We start from the raw sequence: 26,548 nt of genomic DNA, 5'->3' as shown, positions 1-26,548 counted from the left end.
TGAAATGTCAGAGACATCCTTCCCCTGGGGGCTGAGTCCATCTCAGCCCCAGATAACCACAAGTGACAAAGTCCATCTCAGCGATGACCAAAAAAAAAAAAAAAAAGACCAAGAACAGAAAAAAATACCCCTCAGCCCTCTTCCCACCTCCCTTCCCAACCCAGACCTTCTCACCAATTTGAGAGGTCTAGTTATTACATAAATATCCATTAACGCAAAATCCATTTACGAAACACACGGAAGTTTGGCTATAAAAAGGCATGCGGTCCAAGTAGAAGTGATACCTAAACGCTGTTTTCTTTCGCCCCCCAAAAGCAATCAGATTCTCTCCCTTGGATGTGATGAAGCTGGAATTCTCCGGGCCTGATGGAAGGGTGGAATGCGCCGTTAGTGTTGGAAGTAAATGTCAGCAGGAGGAGGAAGGAAAGAAGTGGGGGCACCCTGAGAGGATTGCGCTCCCCACACTGAGGGAGGAGGGTTGGCTGGAGAGCAGGAGAGCAGGACAGGATGGGAGAAGAGTTAGGAAAGCAGTTTGAGGCGGGAGGCTCCTGGCATCTGCTCCTCTCTCCCCCTCTCCCCCGGGGGAGGTTGGCTTGGGGGACTGGGCGTTCTTCTGCCCTTCCCTAGAGGAGCCCAGGAGAGGCGAGATCAGGGAGAGGGTCTGGAGGATGCTACACTCCTCCCAGCTCCGCCCCTCCTCCCCAGCCCCTGGATGAATACACAGCTGGGCACTGTGGCTTCCGGCCAAGGCAAGACCAGGCCAATGACAGCTGAGGGGAGGGGGGGCGGTCCTCGGGTCCAGCACCCAGGGCACGTGGGCCTGAGGAAGCCCTGCCCTGGCAGGGGACGGGTGGTGACGGGGAGATGTCGCCATTTGCTCTGAAGTCATGATGGCTTTTGCGAACAGGCAGGTTTTCTCGACACAGGTATGAAGGTGACGGTGATGGTGGTGGTGATGGGATGATGTGATGGGGGGAATTCCAGCTAAATCCAAGTGGGAGAACCGGCAGCCACACTCCACGGAAGCACGGTGGATCTCTGCGGTGCAGTGCCCCCAGCCTGGTCCTTCAGCTGTAAGACATGGCATGTGTGGTGCGTAACGTGGGTGCTTCCGAGGGCACCCAGCCTGCCCACCTCCTTGGATGCAGTTCAAGCTGCCTCCTGTGGGTCCCCCCAGCTCTTCCCCCTCACCCCCTGGGGCCTCCAGGCCTGATCTCCTCCCTGTGGTCTTCCCAGCCGCCGGGTTCCCCAACGTGTACCGTCTCCAGACAGGCACCACCCCGTTCCTTTAGAGTATCCTGAATAACAGATGGCAGGAAGGAGGGGCTCTTACTGGGGCAGGACGGAGGGCGCCCCAGATCTGTGGAAGTGGATGATCTGCCATTTGCCATCCCGGCGGTGCCAGACGCGGGTCTCTTCCGACTGGGCCGTGCGGGGGATGCCGCCCGCATCCAGGTACTGCGTGATGCGGATGTAGGCAATGCAGGCCGCCTCGTCACCCATCAGGTGAATGTGGGGATTCAGGATGGTGGTGTGCACAGGCTTGCTGTTCCGGGACCACACTGCAGGCGGGGATGGGAGGGGGCAGAGTGGTCGCACCTGGGAGCCTCCTGCCTCGCTTCCTTCACTTCCCCAATTCTCAGCAACCCTCTCGGCAGAGGCACCTCTGCCTGCCTCGCTTCCCGAAGAGTGGGGCTCTGTGACAGGGCTCAGCTCCCTGGGAGTCAAGCTCATATCCCAGCTGAGATACAGTGGACTTCAAAACAAGCTAAATTCTTCAAATGCAGGAGAATGGAATTTTCAAATCATAGTGTCTCAGACACGCAGGTGAATGGGGAACCAGGTGAGCTTACACCAGAGTCTCAACCCAGATCCCTGTAGAGGCCAGGAGAGTACATTAACAAGGAGGCTGAACTGGATGTAAGATGCTGAATGACAAAGGACCCTTTGTCTCTGGGCCAGGGGGACAATAGGGAGTGGTGGAGACTGTGGTGAATAGGGCACCATGTCCCTTCTATGGAGGTGCCCTGCACACAGCTTCCCTGGTGTTTGCTATGTAAGTGGGACCTGTTTTGCCACACCTGATTTTTCAAGAGAATCTAGAAATCTGGATTTTTATGTCGAATGCCTCATTTTTAATTATTGGCATCAAATTCAAATTTAAAACATCATACAGACCCCATGAAACATGTGTAGTCCAGCTATGGCTTGTGGGTCCCTCATTTGCCACCTCTATTCTCAACATGTAGAATGACGGAAACTTGAAGAATATTAAAATTGTATAACCTTAGAATCTTGGAATTATAAGGATGGTGTTGGTGGTGATGGGGTGAAGTCGTGGAACTTTTCAGAGTTAGAGGGCAATGCATAGCTCTTGTAATCATGGCAGAACTGACAAAAGTACCAGAAACCAGCTCTCTCTATGTGAAATATTACTATTATTATTATCATCATCACCACTATCATCATCATCATCATCTTGGTTCTAGGAACTCTCAATGTTTTCAGCAAGATAGAAAACAAAAGCACAGAAAGACGATGACCTAGGGAGGGGCTGGACAGGGATCACCAGGATCTTGGCTTCAGAGGAACCCTCATGCCTTTTCTTAGTGCAGCCCAAACGTATCCGAATCCATGGAGAGCTGATTTAAAATATAGACTGCCCAGCCCCACCCTTCAAGATGCCAGTTCAGGAATCTATAATATTAAAAAGCTCCCTTTCCCCGCTCCCTCCCCCATCCTCTGATTCTGATGCCCAGACAGGTTTGTGAGCCACTGATTTCCTGAAAAATGTTAAAAAAATTTTTTTTTTCCCAGGACTTCAGAAAGCATCCAATAGTATCCACCCCTAAATATTCCAATCACACTATACCCAGGCTTTGGATAAATGACTCAAAATCACTGAGTTTTACATATGTAGACTAAGAAACTTTAACAGTTCTGGGACCTTGGACAGAGAGAGTGCAGAGCTTTTGTGTTATATAGGCTTGGGGGTGACCTCAAGGTCAGAGGTCAGAGGTCACCCCATGGCCCTCCCACAAAATGCAAGGAGGCCTCCATAAGCAGCCTTGACAGCATCTGGGGCTGGAGGCACTCAACACCGTCTAGTTCAATGCATCCATTTAGCAGACCTGGAAACTGAGGTCCAGAGAAGCAATCGGACTTGTCCAAAGCTAGGCCAGTTTCTGAAAGAAATGCAGTAGAACCTAAAAGAAGTCGGTCTCGAGGTGGGTCTAAATTAGGACAATCTAGAACAATCTCCAAAGGGACAAACAGAGCTTAGTATTGTTGAGGGCGCTGGGCCTTACTGTTGTCTGCCAGGGCGAGGGTCCTGAGGGTCATTTGTAGAGCAATGGCCACCCTCATGTGGTATCTTTTGAACAGACTCTAGGCTTCCATTTTCTATCCTCATGGATAGAATGGGAGAAAGGGCCAGGTCCTCCCGCAGGATAAAGCAGGCAGGAGGGTGGGACTTGCCCCAGGGCAGGCAGTCTTGGTCTTGTGGGTCCTTTGATGTGACCAGGTGTCCAAGCCCAGAGTCCAGCGGGCTGGTGCCGTGATGGGGCTCGCTGCCAGGATGCAGATCAAGGGCTAGCACAGCCGTCTGTGTTTTTTTTCCCTTTTGCCATCCCTCAGTCTTCAGAGCCGGTTCAGCCTGGTCTCTGCTCTGCTCTGTGGGGATTGTGGAATTCTCTGGGGAACCAGTGCCCCCCACCCCCCAGGACAGACGAGTATAGAGGTGGCCATGGTGATCAGCTAGGGAACTCCAGGGTGACGGGGACGGTGGGGTCCAGCCACCTCTCCTCACATTCTATCTCCATTGCTAGCCTTAGAAAATCAGAGTTTGATGTGTCAAAGGAAAATGCAACTTCCTTCTTCACGGCTTTTTGGGGATGCCCTTAAGCCCTCATACTCTACAAGATTCCATCAGACTGCGTGCAGGCAGGAGAGGAGTGTCCATCTAGGGGACACTAATGCCCAGGTGAGGGGGGAGCACAGGGACGGAAGGAGGCGCTGGAGAGAATCAGGACCGGGTTCTGCCGCCAACTTTCTGGGTTCCTTTGGACAAGTCATTCCCTTCTCTGGACCTCTGTACAATGAAGAGTTGGACTAGATCCAACTTCAGTTGCTTAGGTATCACCTTTATTTTTACCATCTACCTGTACTTACTTTATGAAAATATTTCCTTAAATTGATTCACTTTATTAATTTATATGAATTTATTTTAAAAGAAAACTTTCTAGTACAATCATTAATGAATAACCAGTCTCATAGAATACAATTTTAATAATAAGTCCAGTTAAAATAAAACCAAGTTATGTAATCCTAGCTCCATGCTCTTGCCTGCAAGGGACCTGAGCCTGAGACCACTCTCTTTGATAATGAGGTGAGTTAGAAAGCATTAGGTGCTTAGGACAGACTAGCGTTAAACTGACCCTTTCCTCTTGGCGGAGCCGGATGTACCGAAAGAGAATTTAGATAGGGACAAACTTTCTCACTGTGTGAACCAATGCTGTTTCAGCTGGTGTCCACATGCACCGGAAATCACCTAGCATAGCCTTGGTGGTACGTGCCTTCCCTCTGGGGGACCCTGGATGTGCCACTTCTCAGGGCCTCCCTCCGGGTCCTGAGCTGCAGGAGTCTAACCTGTGTGTGCTTTGGTTCGTCCCCGTCTGACCCCTGGCCAAGGTGAGACACAGACACAGGCAGAAAGCGCCCTAGGTCAGGCCCAGCCTCAGCCCCCTGACAGCCCCGGGTTGCAAAGCTGCCAGGGTCTCTCCTGCAAAGGAGAGGCCCGGGAAGGACAGACATGCGGACAGAGACCTAGACAAATAGGCAGGGCACAGCAGTGTGAGCTTTGTCCTCTCCTTCCCCAGACTGCCCACCCACGGGGGCACCTGCACAACAACAGCCCATGTGCCAGCTTGCGACCAGCTGGGCAGCTGGGGTGGCTGCAGGCATTCAGGTGACTGTAACTTGGGGGTGTGCCCTGGTGGGAAGGCTCCCTTATCCGTAGAAAGGGAAGAAAGGTCTTCCCCAGGCCCTACCAGGGTCATGGGCAGGCGAGGGCTGGGAGGGCTTGTCACGCTCGTCCCAAGTCCCCATCCGCAGCCACTGGCGTCGGACGGTCCAGGGTTCGGAGAGGGAGCCAAGATGGTACCAACCCCTGTCCACACAGGACCTTCCTCTTCGCTGCCTCCTGAGCTGCCCCGGGGGCCCTGCCCGTCACCCTGCTGTGCCATCTGGCAGGACACGGAAAAGAGCAGACAACAGGCAGCCCAGAGGGAAGGGATTGCTCACGGTTTTCAAAATAGAATCGATGGAAGTCCAGGCCCTCGACCAGGTTCCCTAGGGCCTCGGGTTCGAAGGCTGTCATCCCGGGGTCACACATCTTCCTGGGGGGAGGAAGTCAGAGGAAAGATGGGCTAGGGTGGCCTCTCGGGTGCCCCCCTCTAAATTCCAGGGGCCTGGACCCCGGGAAGGCAAGCCTGTGAAATAAAAGTGACTGCACCCACCTCACAGGATCAGTGAGGTTGGCGGATGGGACAGGGCTGGTCCAGTTACGGTGTGGGGCATTGCTGACTGGCTAGTGCCACTGAGAACTGGGAAGCCTGGGTCCAGGTCGTGGCTCTGCCACTTACAGGCTATGAGACCCCCAGCAAGGGGCTTAACCTCTCTAAGCAAGAGCACCATGAATGTCGTGCATGGTACGCTGCCCCAAGGCGCCGGCGGGGATAATTCAGCCTGTACACTCCTCTCCAAATTACATCCCCCGCCCAGGGCAGCAGATCCATCCAGAGAGGGCTTTTCCTAAATGGTCTTCCTTGGGCGGGGAGACATTTTCCTTCACTAAAGTGAAGCAACTTCTGTTCACCAAGCAGGTGTGTCCCTGGAGGGAGTGCGTTCTGCTACTTTAAACAAAGTTGCCCTATTGTTGGCAGCAGCCCTCCTGGTGAGCCACACTTTCCTCTTCTGTAAGATGAGGAAAACAGCATTCCAAGAAGTGATGCCTGGGAGGAAGGAGCGCAGGGCATGGCCGAGGAGGCCCACTGCTCTGCATTTTCGGCTCGGTGCTCCCACCCAGGTCTGTTTTCTGGGAGACCCTGACAGCCAGACGGAGGAAGGAAAAAGCTGTCTCCCCCACCCCTAGGTCTCTGGGATCTTCTGTAACACAACATGGACCCCTGTGATGATGACAGTGAAGCCAGGGACAGGAAGCACCCCAGGCCAATCAAAGATCCTGACACGGGGAGGGACTGAAAACAGTGGAGGAGGGCATTGGGCCAGCATCGTCTGAGCTGGATGCCGTGGGGAGAGCAGGGCGCTCTGCCCTTGCTCCGCCCTGACTGCCCTGTCTCTGTGACTCCAGACAACTCGCTTCTCCACTCAGGACCTCACATTCTCCAGATGGATTAGCCAGGAGCTGGGGGTTTGTGCTCAGACCATATGGGATGCTCAGGACCCTTCCAGATCCAGAATCCTCTAAGGCTGGGGGTCTGAGCCCTGACCGTCTGGAAGACTAAGCAGCCCCTGGCCAAGAGGAGCCCTTCTCCAGAGGGTCTCTGGGTGTCCCTGCCTCTGAAGGACCCTCTGCTCCAATTCCATTGTACGTGTAGGGAAACTGAGGCTCAGTGAGACGAAGGGGCTTATCCAGGGTGACACAGGGCCAGACTCGGCACCATAGGCCCCAGAGGTCATGGCAAGTGGTCAGAACCTAGATTGGGCTGCAGATGCCAGAGGAAGTGACATCACAGAGGTGGGAGGCTTGGGGTCCATAGGGGCCACCTCTATTTCCCTTTCTCCCTGGCTGTGCCCTTCCAGAGCCACTCTCGGGCTCTCCCATCGCTGACTTAATTCTTTCTAGGACCAGATGCAAAACCCGTTCAACAGCGCATTTCCATGCTTTTATGCAACCCGCAGGGGCACATGTGCACACACACCCGTGCACACCCCTTGTGCACGCAGTCACAAACGTGCATGTGTGGGCAACTGCATCACACTCACATGTACAAGCGGCCTCCGTCTCACACCTGCACCTTCCAAGATCCTTGTTCCTCCAGAGACAATCAGTAGATGGCTGGGGCTTTGCCACCCGCTGCTGCTGAAACCCTCCCACAGTTAGGATGTGCCTGGACTGCCAAGCCTTTGAGAGACAAACTTCAGCTCCTGGACATAGTGGTAACCAAGATCAGGCTGCCCGAGGAGCAAAGCCCAGCCCAGTTATTCCCATCTCACCTGAACCCAATAAGCATTAGGTTCATTCTGCCCTTAGTTGGCAGCTTTCGTCCACCAAAAAGCATATGTGGGGTCTTCAGGCCCAGGCCTCATTAGCTCTGGCCAAGATGTTGAGGCCTCAGCCCAGAATCCTGGCTCTCCTGGGGGCCAGCGGAAGGCCTGCTTCCAGGCCAGACCAGCAAGGCTGAGGGTGGCCACCAGGGGGCGCTCCAGCCCAGCCTTTGCACAGAGCTGCCCCTCCAACAGCTGATCAGGTGTGTAGAGGATGTCTCATACCACCTGTTTCATATCATGCTATTTTTGTGCACTCTGCCTTATCCCCAGAGGATGTAAGATTCCTTCTGGAGGTTCTTTTGCTCACCCCTACTCACTGGATGTACAAACGCTATGGGTTCCTGCCTGCTTCTTCTCATCTGAGGTCATAGGAGGTCCAGGGTGAGGCCCCAGGCCCATGTGGCAGGACCCAGCTCATCTCCTGAGGAGGTCCATGTTGTGGTGGAGACCCACCCACTCTGTCCTTGGGGAAGCAAAAGAGTTTTGTTGGAGTTCCTCCTGGGGAACAAGATAGGAGCAGGACTGAGATATAGACAAGTATTGTGAACAGAAAGCTTAATGAAAGCGTGAAGTCTGAAGGCAAACCAGAAATATGAGTTCAGCCTGATTCACAGCACATGCAGAGTGAGTAAATGAGGGTCAGAGACAAGGACCCCCAAAGGTAGCCATCAGCACCCCCTGATCAACAATCCAGGCGGGACATGCAGAATGGACCCAGCCGACTCACGTGTAGGACTCAAAATCTCCATTGCTTATGGCTTCAATCAGCTGTTCTGTCACTTTTATAATTTCTTGTTTCCGCACTGTAAGGCAGGAGGGAACACAGAGAAATAATAGCGATAGTGATTGGGATGCAGCGCCAACCACAGCTTCCTGAGCCCCTAACATGCGCCAGACCCTGTCCTGGCACCTGAGGGCCTCAGAGAGATTGTCTCGTTTATCCTCACACTGTCCCTGGGTATCATTACTCCCATTTCATGGAAGAAGAAACTGAGGCCCAGAAAGGTGAAGAAAAAAGTGTGAAAGTTCCCTCAACTACAATGGGCAGAGCCAGTGTCCTAGTTGGCAGCCTCTGCCTCGAAACAGCATGCATGATTCTGGCTCTAGGCCTGATTTGAACCCAGGTCTCGAGTCCAAAATATGCTTCTCCGTTACCTTGTTTTGCCACCTGAATCCAAGCAAGGTCACCTGTGGAGGTTGTCACCAGGGTCTCCCCCACGGTCCAAACTGGGGCCACTAAGGGCGGGCTTAGGGCTTACTCATCCCTTAGGTCTGAGTCAGTTTTTGTTCCATTTGGGTGCCTATAGGAATCAGGCACTGAGCCTTCCAGAACTTTCTAGGCAGAATGAATCCCAGTTACTGACGTCTGGCCTCCCCTGTCCACCACTGAAACACCACGAACAGCTGCTGTCTTCCTGGTAGAGGATTAGACATCAGTTTTCTTATCAGGTGTGTGATGTTCTGAGCCCCAGTTTTCCCATCTGTAAAATGGGGACACCATCACCTCTCATACGTTCAGTGCTGAACAAGTTGTGTAAAGAACCCAGGCTTCAGCACCAGACAGGCTTCTTCTAAATCCCAGCCCAGGTCTTTACAAGCTGTGCAGCCGTGGGGCACGAGGTTGTTTTCTGGTCCATCGTATGGAGATGACAATGCCCTCGTCCCGGAGTTGTTATGAGCATGGGATGAGATGTGCCTGAGGCACTTGGACCAGAGCCTGGCACACAGTAGGTATACACTGTAAGTGCTGCATCTGCTCATTACTGCATCTGCTCCTCACAGCCTGGGGGGTAGGGGGAGGCGAGGCCAGTTTCCCCCCATCTGACACATGAGGAGACCAAGCCTCAGCAATGAAGGAATTTGAAGCCAAGTGTTCTGGCTCCCAGCAGGGCTATCCACCCAGCAGCCTCAGGCGTGTTTCCCAGGGCCAGGCCTGCTTCCCTTCCTCCCACAGGCTCAAGCTTAACCTCCAAGCCGGTCAGTGAGCTGGCCTGCTGGAGCAGTCTCAGGTGAGATGGGTGGACATGTTGCCCATTTCTCAGGCTGGGAGCATGGGAGGGAGACGGCTCCTGGAGGAGGCCTTGTCCCTGCCCCTTTCCTCACCAATTACAGGTGCCATCCCATCCCCCCTCACACTGGGGAGCTCACCTCAGGCCCAGAGGATAAAGAATCGCAGGACACCCAGGCCACAAGAACGCTTGGGGACCAGGGACTCAGCCTGCTCATCCAACATTGGGGAAACAGAAGCTTGGTAAGGGGTGTGACTTGCCCAAGGACATAGAACATTTTGGGTGCAGAGTTTGGCTCCCAGCCCAGGGCCTTTTCCACAGGACCCAGGAGCTCCAACGCGTTCCGTGATGTGTTGGGCCCACATGCTTGTCTCTTCCCCAGCTCAAATGTGAGCTCCATGGAGGCTCGCTGATCCCTGGAGCCTGGAGCAGGCCTGGCCAGGCATTCATTATGGAGTGAGTGACTGCGCCAGTGCTTAAGCCGCGAATCTTTGAAGCCTCCCAGCACAATTTCATGCAGTTCTCTCCTCCCGGTCAGAGACAAGCTCCAGTCACCGTGGAGGCAAAAGGTGAAATAGGCTGCTCCAGTGGACCAACCGCCCCGAGCAGACTGTGCAGCTCCAAAGCCCATCTCCCTCTCCCCCCGCACCTGCCCCCTCAGGGCAGGGCCCGGTGCCCAGCGCAGCTCTTAGCACGTGGTGGGTGCTCAGTAGACGTAACATCACTGAAGTTACTATCTCCAATGTCAGTCACCACAGTGAGCCGCTAATTCTTTATCTCCTGGCTCTGCAAAGAATCACCAGGGCTGGGAACGGGTCTGTCTTAGACCATGAGGTCAGCCGGGTGACTCTGGGGTCTTGCCTCGGGCTCAGGCGGAGGCAGCTTGAATGAATGAACGAGCAGATGGACCAAATCAGGGTCTGGGGCTGCTGGCCTTGCCCTGTTCCCTGGAATTGCCCAAGTTGCCTTGTGGCCTCTGTCCCTAGGAGCCCAACAACCCGGCCTCCTGGTCAACTCTGACCTCCTTCGTGGAAGCTGGGGATTGAGGATGGGGAGAAACCCACCTCTACCAGGAGACACCTCATTCCAGCTGCTCCCACATGAAATCAGGGTGATGATGCAGAGCGACTCCACATGCTTTAAGAAGAATCCTTCCCACTTGACATTCCACGAGCCCGTGCTTAATGCCCTGTGTCCCGTGGGCCGCTTCTCACCGCCATCTCAGAGAGGCTACTCAAGTGGTCAAGGGCATGGATTCTGGAGCCAGAGCCCCTGAGTTTGGATCCTGGCTCTGCTACTTAGTAACTGTGTCCCCTTGGGCAAGATACTTCCTCCTACCTCAGTTTCCCATATGTATAATGGAGCTACTAATAGTACTTACCTCATAGGGTGGTTCTGAGGATTGAGTTAAGAATATATCAATAAAAATAACTAACACACATATGGTCCTCACTCAGAACCAGCTACTGTTCCAAGCCCTTTATATCGACTCACTTATGTAAATATGATGCATTATGTAAAGCACTGAGAGAACTGCCTGGCCCTCCATAAGCAAGCGCTGTGATCACCATCACTGGAAAGCTCTGAATTGGAAGTTCTCCCTGAGGACGGTCTCTAGCCTCTAACCTGGGCAGGGACACTTCCCAGCAGCCTGATATATGATGGTTCAGTTTCGGTTGGAACTTTGGGGCTTGCCGCCTGCCAGGCAGGCCACCGCACTGCTGGACGGCTTTTGCCATTTGCATCCACCTCCTTCTTTCAAGTTGCAATCTCCCCCTAAAAGTCCCTAGTTATAGTTCTGGTCTGCCTTCCGGGATCCTTCAGTGTGTACCTGCTTCTCCAGGTGCCTTCCCCCACCAGTCTTTTCTTCTCAGGGCTGAAGGCCTCCCGCATGTGGTTCGCAGGATCTGGCTCCAGCTGGCCATCTATTTTCGAGGGTACTCAAGCTGCTTAGCTGCCTCTCTGAGTGTGAGCACACTATCCCTGATGTGGCTTGAATGTTGCAGAATATCAGGTCTAGGGTAGCACTCTCTATCCCCTCCCCAATTCTGGACACTACATCTCGATGAATGCAGCCTGAGACAGTGCCTAACTTGGCCTCCAGCCACTCAGGACACCAAGTTTGCCGACAATTGAAGCCTAGCAGGCAGGACCCTCCCTGGCTTCATTCTCTGGGACCAAAGATCTGGGGGTCTGGTGCTCCTTAAATCTGGAGGAATTCACTCTGGTTCTGAGCCCCTCCCATGCCCTTGGCAGACCTATTGCTCTACGAAAGATTCATCCAGCAGCTGCTCAGTGGCACCCTCTGGCATTTCTCATCTGCCAGGTGTTCACCCAGACAACCAGGAGGGCTCCGCTCTAGATGGGAAAGCTGAAGCTCCAGAGAGGTTAAGGCACTCTCTCAAGGTCACACAGGATGAGGAGGCTGAGACGGGATCAGCATTCCTGACTGATAGTTCCTAGAATGTCTCTGCCCAGATTCTAAGGCAGCTCTTTGGGTTGGAGAGGAAATTGAATTTTCAAGGAGCTGACCAGGATAGGGAGGTGGGGAGGATGTCTGGCAGAACCCCGTGCAGCTCAGAGGGTGAGAGTCCTGTGTATTAAGCCTGAGGGGCTCTGAAATATTAATGTCCCTTTCTTTGCTGAGGGGAAAATGTTCCCTGGAGGATGACATTTCTAATTAACTTTAATGTTAGGTCAGAATCCACCCCACCAGCTGCTATTCTCACTTAGTAAGAAGACTTAACAAATTAACACCAGAAAATGGTTCTCTGGAAACTTTCTCTGAGGCCTGGAGAAGCTGGGGGAGGCACAGAGTTCCTCTCTCCTGCCAAACAGGGGGAGGAGCTCCTGGCTGAGCCAGCAACTCTTCCATCAGACATGGCCTTTTACATGTGTGGAAACTGAGGCAGGGAACGGGGTCCCAGTTTTACCATTAATAACATCGACGTGCCCTTTCTCTTCTCTAGGCCTCAGCCTCCCCTCTTTATTTTATTTTTAAATTAAATTTTATTTTTTTTGGCTATGCTGCACAGCATGTGGGTACTTAGTTCCCCGACCAGGGATCAAACCCGTGCCCCCTGCAGTGGAAGCACAGAGTCTTAACCACTGGACCGCCATGGAAGTCCCATCCTCCCCTCTTTAAAAGGGGCATAAGTGAACTAAAATTCAAGACTTCGCAAATGTTCCCATCCTGATATCTCTAAAGCAGAGGATAATGATTGTAAATGTCAGGCCTCAGGGATGTAACCCAGAGCCGTTACCCCAGGTGGAAAATGTCTTTAACGGGTCACATTTTACATTAACAGCGCACACAAATTTTACATTCTATTCCAAACATTTCTCTGTCTGTTGAACGTATAAATATTTGTCTTAAAATAATCTTTGAGTAAAACTGACGCTCCAAGAAAACGTCACATGGCTCCCTGTCATTCAACCATAAGCTCCAGTTTGAAAGAAGAGAAATTAAGATTATTAACCAGTGGCCATATGCCAAACACTGTGTAGGCACTTTAGACACAGCCTGTCATCTCATCTGCACAGCAATCCTCTGAGCTTGATACTCTTATCATCTCTTTACTGTTAAGGAAACTGAGGCTCAGAGAAGTTCAGTCAGTTGTCTAAGGTCACCCAGCAGCTGGACTCCAATGAAGAATGACAGAGCCAGTTTGCCTCCACAGACCCTGTCTGCTCTGAGACCAGGATTATGAGGCCACAACAAGTCTCCTCAAAACTCCCAGCACCTTACAATGAGCCTCAGATATGGTGAATGTCTCAGAAACAACCTATCTCGGCCCACCACAAAGCTATGGAATCAGATGCCACTGGAGCAGGGCCAGGAATATGGTTAAAAATCATACTTGAGGGACTTAGAATGCTGACCTGATCCCAAGGGAATTCTTCGAGATAATGCATTTTGAAGGTTGTCCCTGGTGCTTTCATAGACGCTTGGTTTGCTCTAGCACCAGGCTATGGTGATGGAGTGACCATCTCCTGCCCCTGCTTCGCCCCAGCTGGGAATGACTGGAGAGGGACACACATAGGGTGGGGCTGGTCTTCCAAACATCGTGGCAGAGTCAGGAGGCAGTCAACGGCGTTGAGTGTGTCAAAACTGCCTTAAATAAGCCTGAACGGCAACTGTGCGAAAATATTTATTACATAACAGAATGCTCTTGTCCCCATCATTGTATATTCTTTTAGAAGCAAATCATCTAAACTCCTGAAAATATCTCAACTGGCACAGCTGTGATCTCTCCAGGTCAATGCTGTTTTTCTAGATTTCAGAGACTCCCCAGGCATCTCTGACACACACCGGAGTGTGAGAACCCCCTCCCTTGCCGATCTCCCTGTCCTGGGGGAAGAAGAAGGGCTGGGTACAGGCAGAACAGCAGGATGTCACTAACTCGTCCAAGGATCTGGTGTCCCCTGGGCGGAAGCCAGCGCTCCATCCTCCCTCCTCCAAGCATCTTTCCACATGCCAAGGCCTCCTCAGCTGAGCCAGGCCCTGGAGCCACACTGCCTGGGTTCATATCCTAACTGTCCCCTTTACGAGCTCTGGGACCTTGGGCCAATTGACTCAACCCCTGAGTTTCTGGGCTGTCGGATGGGGTTAATCACAGTACCTACTTCTTAGCTTGTTGTAAAGCTCAGGTGAGTACCAAGCACTTGCAACAGGTCTATCATGCAGCAAGTACCCCATAAAAGGCAGCCATTATTCCTGTTACCATCCTATTATTTCCTCTCTTACTATCAGATCACCGTTATCTGGGGTCTTGCTCCCCCTTTCATCCGAGGGCTTGTGAAGACTATTAGCCACTGGCTACAGTAGCCCCCGCAGTTTGGGTCGGTCTTAGGCAGTGTTTCCCATATTCCAGTTTGTTGAATTTCCTATTGATACATTTTTGCTTTCCCTTCCCTTACTATAATTACTTCAAGTTTTTAAAATCAACTTGTGGTTTTTTTTTTAAATCCAAAAACACTGCCAAAGGAAAATGTATACTACTATGATACATTTATGACTTGACTATGTTAATTTTTTCTAATACGTGTTAAAGTCAACCCATAACTGCTACCATGAGAAAAGTCCATCCAGGCACCTCACACAGGGAAATGGCACCCCGCTGTGTACCCAGCCTATAAGGAGCCAAAGCGAGGCTCTCTGTAGAGAAACAGGACACAAAGCTGGCCTTGCGGTCCCTTCAGGCCAGAGACTGTCGGCGAAGGGGGCCTGCCAGGAGGCCCGGGGGCCCAGATGCTGAAGGCAAGACCCCTCCTACCTTTGGTGTCTTCATCCTCAATGGTGGTGTTGGTGCTCTCTGAAGATTCCTGCCAAAGAGAACACGGGAGGTGGTGAGACCCGCTTGCCAAGCGGGAAGAGGTGTGGTCTGCCTGATGCTGCGGCCCCGTTGCCGTAAGCCTCATGGGCTCTGCCATCCAGATGCTGCACTGAAAACCCTGTCAGACTTCCAAGCCTAAGGAGGGGACGGGCCCAACTAAGCAGGTGGCTGGTGGCTGGTGGCGGGGACGGGGCTGTAAATGAAGGGGTGGATGTGTGGAGAGCCCTGGCCTTTCTGGAAGGGGGTCCTGAGCCCTGTCTGCTTGAGGGAGCAGAGAGGGGGTGTGGAGGGCAGAGAGGCACATGGTGGCCACAGGACGGGGAAGGAGTACACACACTGGCAGGAGAGGAAGAGAGAGACGGGGGGAGGCCCAGTGTGACAGAGGCTGGGCTTTCCAGGGGGAGAAAAACCACACAACTGAGGGAGACAGCAATGGAATCAGAAGAAGAGGGACGTGGGCCACCATGCCACCGCAGGAACCCCTAGACGGTGGCAGGGGCTGGTGGCTCCTCTGCCACCGGCAGGCCCTGGGTAGCCTCACAGAAGCTCAAGAAGGGCCTCTACGGCGCCCGCTACTTCGGCCAAACCAAGCCCCCCAGTGGCCACAACTGACACAAACCAAGTCCTGAGCTGAGCTCCAGAGCAGAGGGCAAGGCGAAGCGAGAAGCCACGGGCTGGATGTGGGATGGGCTTCAAATCAACCTTCACAGCTGAGGGAGTTCTCAGGTCTACCATCAGGCTGCTGGCCTGGGTCATGGAGTTGGAGGTGTCAACAGAAACACGCCAACAACACGCACACACAACACACATATTGTCACACGAGGCACACGTACCAAGCACACCCTGAGCACCCTCTCCCCACCCGGGTTCCCAGTGTAGCCTGCAGGAGCGAGGCAGGAGCGAGGGTTCGAGGCCCAGGATTTACCGTCGTTTGGGAGACGGCAGACACTCACCATTAACTGAACGCTGGAACTGGACTTTCTTTTCTGGAAAAACAAGGAGAAGAGATGGGACAGGAAAAGACACAGCGTGAAAACGGCAGGGAGCAGAGGAACGGACAACAGGGGAGGGGTGGAAGGAGGATGGGCCTCGGGGTCATCCTCTGTGGTCCCTTGCCAGCAATGGCACTGGGACAAGGAGTCAGGGCCACCAGCAGCAGCTGACCCGGCAGGGCCAGGCCTCTCTCAGCCTAGCGTTCTGGGGCCTCATGCACAGCTGCCTGGGTCTCAACAATCCAACCATCGAGCTGCGGGCTAAGCCTCTCTTGGATCAGGGCTCCCCCTATGCTAAGTTCAGAGGGAGGAGGCAAATCCTGGGTCTCAGACACCAGGCGCCTAAGGCCTCCAGAATCCTAAGCTCTTGAAGGACAACAAGGTGCTCGGGTCTGGAGATGAGGCCCAGTGTCTCCTCCTAGACTCCTCCTGTGTCTCTGCTGAAAAGACCCCACTCCTAGTTTGGTTGAGTGTCACAGCCACTCAGGAAACTTGTCCAAACTATACATAACCAGACCCCCTCTAAGGAGTCTGAGAACTAGGTCTGGGCTGGGGCCTGGGCATCTTTATTTTAAACACTACCCCCAGGTGATTCCAAAGCAGAGACAGGTGTGGGAACCACTCCTCTAAGTGGCCTCAGACGTCCTGGTTGTGCCCACAGCTTCCCAGTGACTGGCCTATTCGGCTCCTTTATGCTGATAGAGAGACTGCGGCAAAGGCAGACGCACAGCTGAGCCCAGAATTCGAGTCTTTGGGCCTTGCCATTCAGCCTATTCTAGCTTTGGGGGGATTTGTCATCTCCCCTGTATAATCAACTGTGGAACCAAGGGAAGGAGAGAGGAACATGTAGACTGTCTTCTCCTTCCTTCAGCTCTAAGCCTGGAGTCTTAAAGACTCACACTCATAGAAGGTTACAGGCCAAGACCGACACTTGCATTGAGCAGACAAGAACCTGGGGTCCAGAGACGGGCAGCGATCCACCCAAGGTCGCTCAGCTAGCTACTAGCAAAGAAGAGGCTGGAACCCCCAGTGCAGGCCCTCTCCTCTGTCCCGGTCTCCAGGTACCCACAGCCTGACGGCTCTTCAAAGGCTTATCCTGGAAGCACTTACATCTGAGAGGCCAGGAGGCTCTCCCCTTGCTGCTCTGTGTGGGGAGCAGAGGAGAGACCTGAGATGCCTCCGGGTAGGCCTTTGCCAGTGGGAGGCACTGGATATTCTCCAAGCGTCCTCAGGTCTAAGTCTGGGCTTTCTGACTCCAAGATCCAGGAGCCTCTGAGCGCCAGGAGCCTTAGATCCTATCCTGTCCTCTCCATCCAGGGCCTCTGCATGGAGGTGGCTCACTGGGCATTTCCAGTGTAAGTGCTCACAGCCCCTGCCTCTGCCCCAGCTGGCCCGGGCAGTGTGACTCCGGCAAGGCAGCAGCCTGCAGCCAGCCCCTCTTTCCCTGCCCTGTCCTCCTAGCGTCGGCCTCGCTCCTGGCTGGAGCCGGGCCAGGCACAGTGTGTGTTGGAGGGGACAGGCCCACACAGCTTTGCTGTCAGCGGAAACCTGAGGAGCAGCGTGAGGGCCAGGAGGTTCCAGGCGGGACACGAGGAGGCAACACAGAGCAGAGACTGCATCAAATTCGGACGCACAGTGACAGGATGGGACATGGGGGAGAGGGGTCAGGACGCACGGATGGGACACCAACAGGGGGCAGTGAGTGGGGTTGAGGGGTGGGAGCGGTCAGCCCCTCTTCATGAAAGTAGAGGCCTAGGAGTGGCTGGGACCGGGGGCATCGCTTCTTGGTAATAGAAAGACTCGATTTTCCTGAATCACAGAATGATGATGATACTAATAAGAACCCTACACCGACCAGCGTGTTAGTTTCATTTAGAAAGTGAACTGTCACCAAAAGGAGAGTCACATCTCTTAGAACCACGTGAAGAGCATGGTTCTAAGGTGGGCAGGGATGGTAGAAACAGAGGACGGTCAAAGTTAGCCTTGAAAAGCCCTTAAAAGCCCATACAGTACAGTATCGTGTCATATCTTGAAATCCAACCCGCCAGTTTTTCCTCCAGCGTTGGAACCGAGCACTGCTTCTTCAGTCAAGCCCCAGGTGGAATCAGTGGTTTGTCTCTAGGGACCAAGTTGTAGTTCCTGCTTTGGCCGAGCACATGTTGGCTACGGGAGCATCACGATGCGACTCCACCAGGCCCACCCCGGCGGGAGCCTCTCACCAGCCTCCCTGAACACAGCGCTTCTCCTCTTGCACAGATGACGGAACTGATGGCCCAGGTCCCCAAGGGAGGGAACAGTGGGGCCCAGGCTCAAACCCCTGGCTTCTTGACTTGAGGTCCAGTTTCAGTCATAGTAAAAACATGAATGGACCTCCCTCCTCTTGCAGGCCGGGCTCCCCAAATCCTGGGCAAATCCCCCTGGGTTACTCCCGTCTTCCGGCTGGATGTCCCCGCTCCTCCATCCCAAGGAAGGGGAGGAGGTTGAGCTGCAGAGAAAGGGTCGGGCCAGGAATAGCCTTTGAGTGTCTCTTCCTCCACACCCAGGCCACCCTGAGAAGTCACTCAGGGTCTGTCCTGTCCTACAGGAAGCAGCAGCAGTTTCTTCAGCTGTGCCCACTGGAAGGCCCTGCAGTGACCAGCCAGAGCCCCGCCACGCTACGAGATGCCCTTGCCCTCAGACAGCCTCCGCCTCCTGGCCTTGCCCAGAGAGGAGCCAGACAAGAGCTTCATCCCACGACCCAGCCTGAGGGAGGCCCTGACCAGGGCTTTGCCAGGGCTACACCCGAGCGCCAAGCAGACGGCGGCAGCCCTCCCGCATCCCCTCCTCCTCCACCTACCTGGGCCCCAGCCCACTAGCGCCTGTGACCTCTGCCCCATATCCCCCAAATATGATTCTCCCCAGGGGACCCAGTACCCCCAGTGTCTACACACTAGGGCCAGATTGAGCCCCAGCTGCTCCAAGCCTACCCCCCTCCCCCGCAAGTTGCACATCCCTCCATCACCCTTTCAAATTGGGAGGGGAGGGGGGTGACTCATGGGTAACCCAAAACAGCAGGTAAGCCAAAACTCAATTCTGGATTCCATTACAGCACTGGGGATGGATGTGTGTCAACTGCATAAATTGGGCTGGCTTTAGATCTGTGTTTTCCAAGTATTTTCTCGAGCAAACTTCAAGAGAAATCTTACCCGCAAGTCCAACACATAAAGCAGAAAAGATAATACTACTGACTAGCATCTCATGAGCATGTATCGCACGCCAGCACCATGCTAAGTCCTCAATGCACAGTATCTTAGTTCATCCTCACAGACAGCCCTGGGAGGTGGGAAACCCTGCTCACCCGTTGCTTGAATGAGGAAACACAGGCTCGGGAGATTCAAATAATGGGCTGTAAGCTCACCCAGGCTCTCTCAGCCACTGCGATGGCTGGTCCGTGGAGCTGTTCAGGCTGAAGTGGGTGTGAGAAGCCCCCAATCCTCTCTGCTTGGCCTCCCCCTTCCAATCCCTCCCCATCTGCTGCCAGAGGTACCTCCCCAGAACCTTTGGGCTCCAAGGAGTTCCATTTGTAAACCACTGGCTTTGACTGATAACCAAATAATTACGTATTCCTCAAGCACCCAAGAGAAGGGAAAATGATTTTTTCTTGTTTGTTTGTTTTTAAAGTTGAAATCTTGGAAATCATGGAGTTCACAGCCCTCCCCCCTCCCACTGTACCTATGGGGAAACTCAAGCCCCCAGAGGGCCAAGGGCAGAGAGGAGGGCCATATCCCGGCCTCAGGCAGACAGCCCAGATCCCCTCCCATGCCACCCCCGGCAGACCAAGGCCAGGGGCCTGAGACCCTAAATGCCACTACAAACCAAGCCATGAAGCCACCAGCCCACCTGGGTGGCTGTGTTTGGAAAGCATCCCACACCTTCCAGCGTCCTGGGCACAGCCCAGCCCCGGGGCCCTGGCCAGGCAGGGCTCTGAGCCCAGAAAAAGGCAGGGTCTCGAGAGAGGAGAGTCCGCAAGGCGAGCCAGTGGCAGGGGAGGAGGGAGCTGCAGAGAGTAGGGGACCAGGCAGAAAGTAGGGGACAAGGCCCCAGAGAGCAGAGGGAGAAGAGAGAGGAGGGAGGGAGGGGTCAGTGGGGTGTGGAGGAAAGCAGCTCGGGCGTCAGGGGTGGGGACAGGGCAGGCCTGGGTCGGGCAGAGGTGGGGATTCTTAGCACTGAACCGGCAGGCCTCGATGGGGCTGGGTACCTCTGGGTGTCAAAGCCAAGAGGATTGGCTGTCCATCCCCTGCAGGCTTTGTAGGCTGGACTGGGGCGTGCACTGGGTCAGGGGCCCATTCCAGCCAGCCTACACTCGGGAAGGAGGAGGTCACCCCTCATGACATCTCTGTCCCTTCTTTGCACCCACTCACTCACCAGTCCTCCAGAACCGCAGAAATGTCCTTTGACCGGCCCTCATGCCCACCCCAACCCCAGGCCACCTGCCTCTCCCACCCTCTTTCAACCCTCCCCTCCCCCGCCTGCCCCCCACCAATCCTGGTGGGAGGGTGGGCACCGTAGCCCAGGTCCGGGTCTGGGGATGCCAGGCTGCACGGGTGAGCACATCTGCCCAGAACACCATCGGCAAGGCCTGGCCTCTTGTCCCAGCCCTGCAAGCCGGGCCCTGTGGGCGGAAACGCTGTCAGAGGCAGACCCTGCCGTGCTGGCCGGGACTTACCTTCACACCATCGTTCTTCTTGTTTCCTCCACTCTTCCCGCCTGCAGAGGAGAAAAAGTAGAGGGTTACCAACACCAGGCAGGGCACCAGGGCCCACAGGGCGAGGAAGAGCAACATCCACGGGCAGCGGAGGGCACAGAGCCGGAGCAGCGACGTGGGGAGACCTCCTCCCCTCCCTCCTCTTCCTTCCTGGGCGGCCCTGGGTCTGCCGGTGGCCCGCTGGTTGGGAGTGGGCCTGGGTTCTCAGCAGTCTCAAGTGTGACCCTCTGGCTCCATGGGTTGAGGGAGGTGCCCGATGTGTCCCAGGACCGTGGGATTGCTGTTTCAGTCTGGGGATTCCCTCCAGATCCTGGTCACCACCCGTGCTAGTGGTGGCCAACCTGGAGGCCCGGCTGCCCAGCCCGGGGCTGGACGCTCCCTCCCCGCCCCGGCCGGCTCTAATTTTAGCCCCATGCTGCCGCGGAGGTCATGTGTCAGCCCTGCCTACTCACTCTGGACAGCTGCGAAGCTGCATTTTGCTGGTGATAAGAAGCAGATGCCCCCGCTCTGGGGCCCACCCCTACCAGAGCACCCATCCCCTGCAGAGGCCTCCCTACCCTCAAACACCAGAGCCCCACACTGGGGCTGGCTGTGTCCCTGGTGGCTGGGAAAAGCAGAGCAACAGCTCTCAGGGAGGCCCCACCTGTCATTTCCCATTCCCTTCCTTCTCACCTCTCGGTCAGAGCCCTTGGAGAGGGCATCAGTCAGGAAATGGGATCGATGACCAGCCCTGTGCAGCCTGACACCTGGCTGCTTCAAACCTCAAGCAAATGGCCTTAAGTTAAAGCACACAGTATCTATAAAGTGCTTAGCACAGCCCTTGACGTGTATGCAGTAGATGCTCATGTAAATGGTAGCCACTGTAAGTCCTTTTCCTGGTGGCCTGGAGAGAGCGAGCTGGGGAGGAGGGGTGGTACTGGACATCGATGCCCCAGAGGCTTGGAGGGTTGGGGCTCACGGCTGCTCCAGCTCCCCAGTCATCCTCACATTTCCACCTATGACCCCTCTCAGGCTCTCATGCAACTTTTCCCTCTTGCAAAATTTCCCTCTTGCAAAGCCAGGCAGGGGTGGGGTTGGGGGAGTACCTCTGGATCCCAAAGCCGAGACGAATGGCCAGCCATCATCGTGGGCTTTGTGAGCTAGACCAGGATGAACAGCGGCAGGGAGAGGACTTGCCCCCCAAGCCTCCAAGGAGGCCCCTCTCAGCTCCAGCCCGCTATTACCGGACTGTGGGTCCCGTGAAGCCACATATTCTGATTTTCAAGAGAAGTCAGTAATCTGGGATTTTCTATGAAATCTCCTGGTTTTTAAGTGCTGGAAACTCTTGCCAGAAAAAATTTGTTAAACACCACTGGTGCCCCCAAGCACATTGAGAGAGAGGGAGAGAGGGAGAGAGAGAGAGGGAGAGAGAGAGAGAGAGAGAGAGAGAGAGGAGAGAGAGAGAGAGAGAGAGACTAACCCATGGGCTCCGTTTTGTGAGCTCTAGAGTGCCCTAGGGGCACTTCAGTTGTTAAAAAAAGACTCTGACTGCCTGGGTGGCTCAGCTTTCAGTTTAAGGAACTGCAGAATCCTTGTCTGGGGAGAGCGTGGGAAGGCAGTCCGGTGTGGTAGGGAAAGCCCGAATCTGAAGTTGCAGGGTCTTCCCAGCCCTGGGTCTCATTCTCCCAGCTGGTTAAATGTGCAGGTGGACCCTCTCAGCAATGCCAGGGCTGTAGCTTCCCAGAGCTGACCCCTTGCGGTGGAGCCAGCCACGTGCCGCAGCAGCTCCAGCTGCCCCAACCAGAGGGTCCCTCGGGTGAGCCTTGCTGTATCTGCTCAACTGCCCCATCCGCCGCCCCAGGCTCCCCAGAGAGCAGCCTCTGGCGGACGCTGGCCGTGGCACTCTCTAACATGCCAAGGGGAGCTTCTTGCTAAGCCCTGATGCTAATCCCCTCCCCTTCTCTCTTCGGGGCCACATGCCACAGGTCATGGGGCATTTCCCGCCTGAACCAGCCCAGGCCGAGGCCAAAGCCTCCTACCCTGGACTCCTTGGTGACCCAGCCTGGTAAGGCACTTGCTCTGGGTCTGGTCACAACTGCACTGAAAGCCTCCCTCTAACAGCGTGACCTGGGGCAAGTCAGAGTGTACCTTCCTGATCCTCTGTTTCCTCACTCAGAAAACAGGGATGGCAATCACCTTGTCACAAAGACCACGTGAGTGAAAGCACAGGCACTGCTTCATAACTGTGGGGAACAGGAATACTGCTACTCCCTGGGCCTGGGCCAGTCCCTCCTGGACCTGTACCCTGACATCTGTGAGGCCCTCCCCTCTGGCCGGCCCAGCCTGAGAACCCCAGCACTGCTGTGAGGTGGGGGAGCCAGACTTAACCTCTAACCCTTCCTGGTGGGCCCTTGGCTTGATGACCTTTGACCTTTATCTACTTCTGCAGGTTTGCATCAGGTGAGCTAAGTCCCCAGTCACGGGGTCCCCTACAGCCCCCCTCTCCCCAGGCCCTCTGGCCTGAGGGCACCAGATACCCCATACGGCAATGCCCCTACCTCCTGCAGGATATATTTGGAAATCTGAGGTCCTAGCACCTACCGGAGAAGTTCCTGGTGGCCAGCATAGTGGTGAGGATAGCTCCCTGCAACAGATAAGAGGAGGGGGTTTGGGGGAGAGGAGGCCGGAGGTGAGGGCGGAGAGGAGAGACAGAGAGATGGGAGGGGAGTGGGGAAGGAGAGGCAGGTGCTATATTCAGACACAAAGCCAAAGCCTTCTGCCCCTTGCCGTCCATTCCTCCATTTCTCTCACCCCACAGCCCCGAGATCATCCCCAACTCCCTGGAGAAGGGTGAGGCAGGGGTGAGCTAGGCCTTAGCTGGCACTGCTCTGGGTACACGGCCATCCTAGGAGCAGATATTAATAGATTCCACCGGCCTGGCCAGAGCTGGTGGCTGTGTCCGGGACACCTGTCGGTGGGGCTCCTAAAGGCCAAGGAAGTTTCCTGACGGGGCAAGGACAGTAGACTCTGCACCCCTTGGTCCCCACCCTCTGCCTAGGGCACTCAGCTCCTCACTCCAGTACTAGCTCGCCCCTCTGTGGCTCCTGGGTTTGGAACCCTGGGTTAATGAGGAAAAACCCTCCTCTGTCAATGGAGGGGCTGGGGACCAGTGGCCCTCCTGGTTCTAATTGCTGTCTGATTTGAACACTCTCTGGGTCTGACAGTCCATGATTTTAAGACTCCCTGACTCTGACATTTTGAGACTTCTTCTGCGACAGCTCCCACTGCGGGGTTGGGGGTGAGATGCAATTCTCCTGGCATCATCCTGGCCAGCACCCCGTTGGCCCATGTCCCCGTCCTGAGCCACCACGCCAGGCCTGGGAGCAGTTGGTGAGGAGGTTCTGAAGCAGCCAGGGCCTCAGCATCTGTCACTCAGCATGTGGATGGCTTTTCTGTTCCGACCAGCTGGGGACCTCTTGGTTGCCCTTCCCACCTGCTCACGGGGTCCCTGGCAAGGTCTAGGCCAGGAGGTGTCACGGCCCTGAGAACACACAGACCTGCTGAGAGGCTGGCAGCTTAGGGCCCACCTGGGCCACCCTGTGGCCTCCTTGGAGCCACAACCCCTGTCTAGTCCCTCGGCCATTCCTCTCCAGTGCTTGGCAGCTGGGTCTCTCACCCCCACCACGGTCTCCTGCCCAGTCCCATGTCACCCCCGGAAACCTCTCCCAGCCACGCCGAAGCACTTGCAGTCCCCCTAAGGGGTCATGCTCACGCCTCCGGACTTCTGCACAGGCTTTTCTCTGTGTCTGGAACATCTGCCCAATCTGTCTCTATACTGTTAATACCTGCTTATCCTTCGGGATCTCAGCTGAAATGACACTTGCCCAGGAAGGCTTCTGGGATCCTTCCCATGGCCTGCTCCATGGCCCTGCTATGCACTCCCACAGCCTCAGGGCATGTGGTCACAGCACTCACCACTGCCCCATAACGTCTCCATCACTCGTCTGTCCTCACCGCTGCTCACTGCCCAGCCCAGGCAGCCGGCGTTCAATAACACTTGTTGACTCAACAAAGGAAAGAACTAGTGAGCGGGTCTCTTGGCCACTGCAGAGACCCAGGCCAAGCTACTCCCACAGCCGGGGGGCATGGAGGGTGAGGACCTGCTCTTACCTTCAGTTTTCTCCTGGCGTTGAACTTCTTCAGGCAGTCCACGGTCTCCTGTCTGTGCATGCAGGAGGCCACGGTGGACCGGTGCTGAAGGGAGTGGGGGAGAGGTCTGTGAGCGGAAGGCAAGCCCTCCCTCCCCCTCCAGAGTATCCTATGGATGTGGTTGCCATCTTGGGGGAATGATTTTTTGTTCTAGGGGATGGTATAAACATCCTGGCGGGGCTTCCCTGGTGGCGCAGTGGTTGAGAGTCCGCCTGCCGATGCAGGGGACGCGCATTTGTGCCCCGGTCCGGGAGGATCCCACGTGCCGCAGAGCGGCTGGACCTGTGAGCCATGGCCGCTGAGCCTGCGCGTCCGGAGCCTTTGCTCCACAACGGGAGAGGCCACAGCAGTGAGAGGCCCGCGTACCGCAAAAAAAAAAAAAAAAAAAAAAAAAAAATCCTGGCAATGGACATTCAAAGCCAGTAACACCCCCAGTCATTGTGCCAACCCAAAATACCTCCCACTTGCCACTCTCCCTCTGACAACAACAGTGGGGCCGGTGTCTCTTGGATTGAGCTCCGTCGGCCCCATGCTGAGCCCTCAGGCCCAGAGGCAGGGGCCAGGCCTCCATAGGAGCCTTATTCCTGAGGTCCGGAGGGGCTCCCAGGAGGGGCCTGGCTGAGGACGGCTCACCGAGATCCAGGGGTGCTTGAGGGCCTCGGCGGCCGTGATGCGTTTGGATGGGTTGATGGTCAGCATCTTATTGATCAGATCCTTGGCTTCCGGGGTGACGGTGTCCCATTCTGGTGACGGGAACTGGAAGGGGCAGAGGGGCCAGGTTTGCCCAGCCTACCCCAGGCCACCCCTGCGATCCCCCAGCCCCTGACTGGCAGGGGAGCAGGCAGGGGTCCTAGTGTCCTTCTACTCGGGCGTCCACAACCAGGAAATGGCGCAGGGTCCCCTGACCTCAGGACAGATCAGAACAATGGCTGGGGAAAGGAGGCCTCCCTCTGCCCTTCTGGAGCTGTGCCTTCTGTGCAAAGCAGCCAGACGGTGGTTAGAGCCCAGACTTCAAAATCAGAAGTTTGGGTTCAAGTCCTGGCTCTGCCTCCTGGGCTGTGTGAGCTTGGGCAAGTCATGGGACCCCGAGAGATGTTGTGAGGATTGAATACGATATAGAACACGTAGCATATAGCTCAATAGACATCAGCCATGCAGAAAAGCAGTACAGCTTGGTTGTTAGAAGCATGGACACTAGAGCCAGACTGCCCGGGTTTAAATCCCAGCTCTGCCGTTTCTTAGCTAAGTGGTCTGGGCATTTATTTAACCTCTTTGTGCCTCAGTTTCCCTATCCGTAAAATGGGGGTAACAATAGTACCTGTGTCATGACTGGTGTGAGGAATAACTGGAGTAATATATAGAAAGCATTTAGAAGACTGCTATATGTGTTAGTTATTATTACTATTTGTATATACAATATATAATATGTGTGTATGTGTGTGTACATATATCTATATACGTATGTATGTATGTATGTATCTATCTATCTCTCTATACATAGAGAGAGAACTTGGCTCCTGGGGCCTGCCCCCTGACCTCTCACACCACGTTGGTGCTGCTTCTGCCCTCTGGGGCCCCATGGACTAAGTCCCATCCCTTAGATGCCCAAGTCATTAGGCACTGCCAGCTCATGGCCTGGCCCCAGTCAGCCCTCAGGCTCTACCTGCTGTTCACCCCATCCCCACCCCGTAGCTAGAGAGTGGCAGGAGGCCTAAATGGGCTGGGAGGGTGGGACAGGGTCATCCTCGGGTCTCTGGCCTCACTGGACATTGGCTCTCACTGGATGGGGCCCAGAGGATGACAGGGAGGCTGGAGACAGGAGCAACACTCACATCATAGGCGCCAGCTTTGATCTGCTGGTACAGGCGGTGCTGGTCCTCATCCCAGAACGGGGGATACCCAACCAGCAGGATGTACAGGATGACCCCTGAGGAGAGAACCAGTAGACCTTCAGCCTCAGGAGGAGTAGTGATGGGGGTGGGGGCGGTG

The 26,548-nt window shown here is 54.9% G+C and overlaps 1 protein-coding gene across 1 annotated transcript in view; it reads right to left on the bottom strand.

Moving 5' to 3' along the window:
- Window positions 1-1,329: 1,329 nt before the first annotated feature.
- CAMK2A (calcium/calmodulin dependent protein kinase II alpha) overlaps window positions 1,330-26,548 on the bottom strand; it is a gene marked incomplete at both ends in the record, with an annotated part of 62,422 nt that continues 37,203 nt past the window's right edge. Inside the window, 9 exons of the mRNA XM_082835587.1 lie at window positions 1,330-1,562; window positions 5,302-5,396; window positions 8,018-8,093; window positions 14,576-14,624; window positions 20,333-20,373; window positions 22,952-22,994; window positions 24,521-24,604; window positions 25,193-25,315; window positions 26,392-26,486. Of these exons, the coding sequence (XP_082691713.1) occupies window positions 1,330-1,562; window positions 5,302-5,396; window positions 8,018-8,093; window positions 14,576-14,624; window positions 20,333-20,373; window positions 22,952-22,994; window positions 24,521-24,604; window positions 25,193-25,315; window positions 26,392-26,486 (839 nt within the window). The remainder of the gene's footprint in view (window positions 1,563-5,301; window positions 5,397-8,017; window positions 8,094-14,575; window positions 14,625-20,332; window positions 20,374-22,951; window positions 22,995-24,520; window positions 24,605-25,192; window positions 25,316-26,391; window positions 26,487-26,548) is intronic.

Source organism: Leucopleurus acutus (assembly GCF_964270905.1).
Source record: "Leucopleurus acutus genome assembly, chromosome: 3".
NCBI classification, from domain to species: domain Eukaryota; kingdom Metazoa; phylum Chordata; class Mammalia; order Artiodactyla; family Delphinidae; genus Leucopleurus; species Leucopleurus acutus.
Note: the sequence above shows the minus strand (reverse complement) of the source record. Positions and strands in the feature narration are given on the sequence as shown.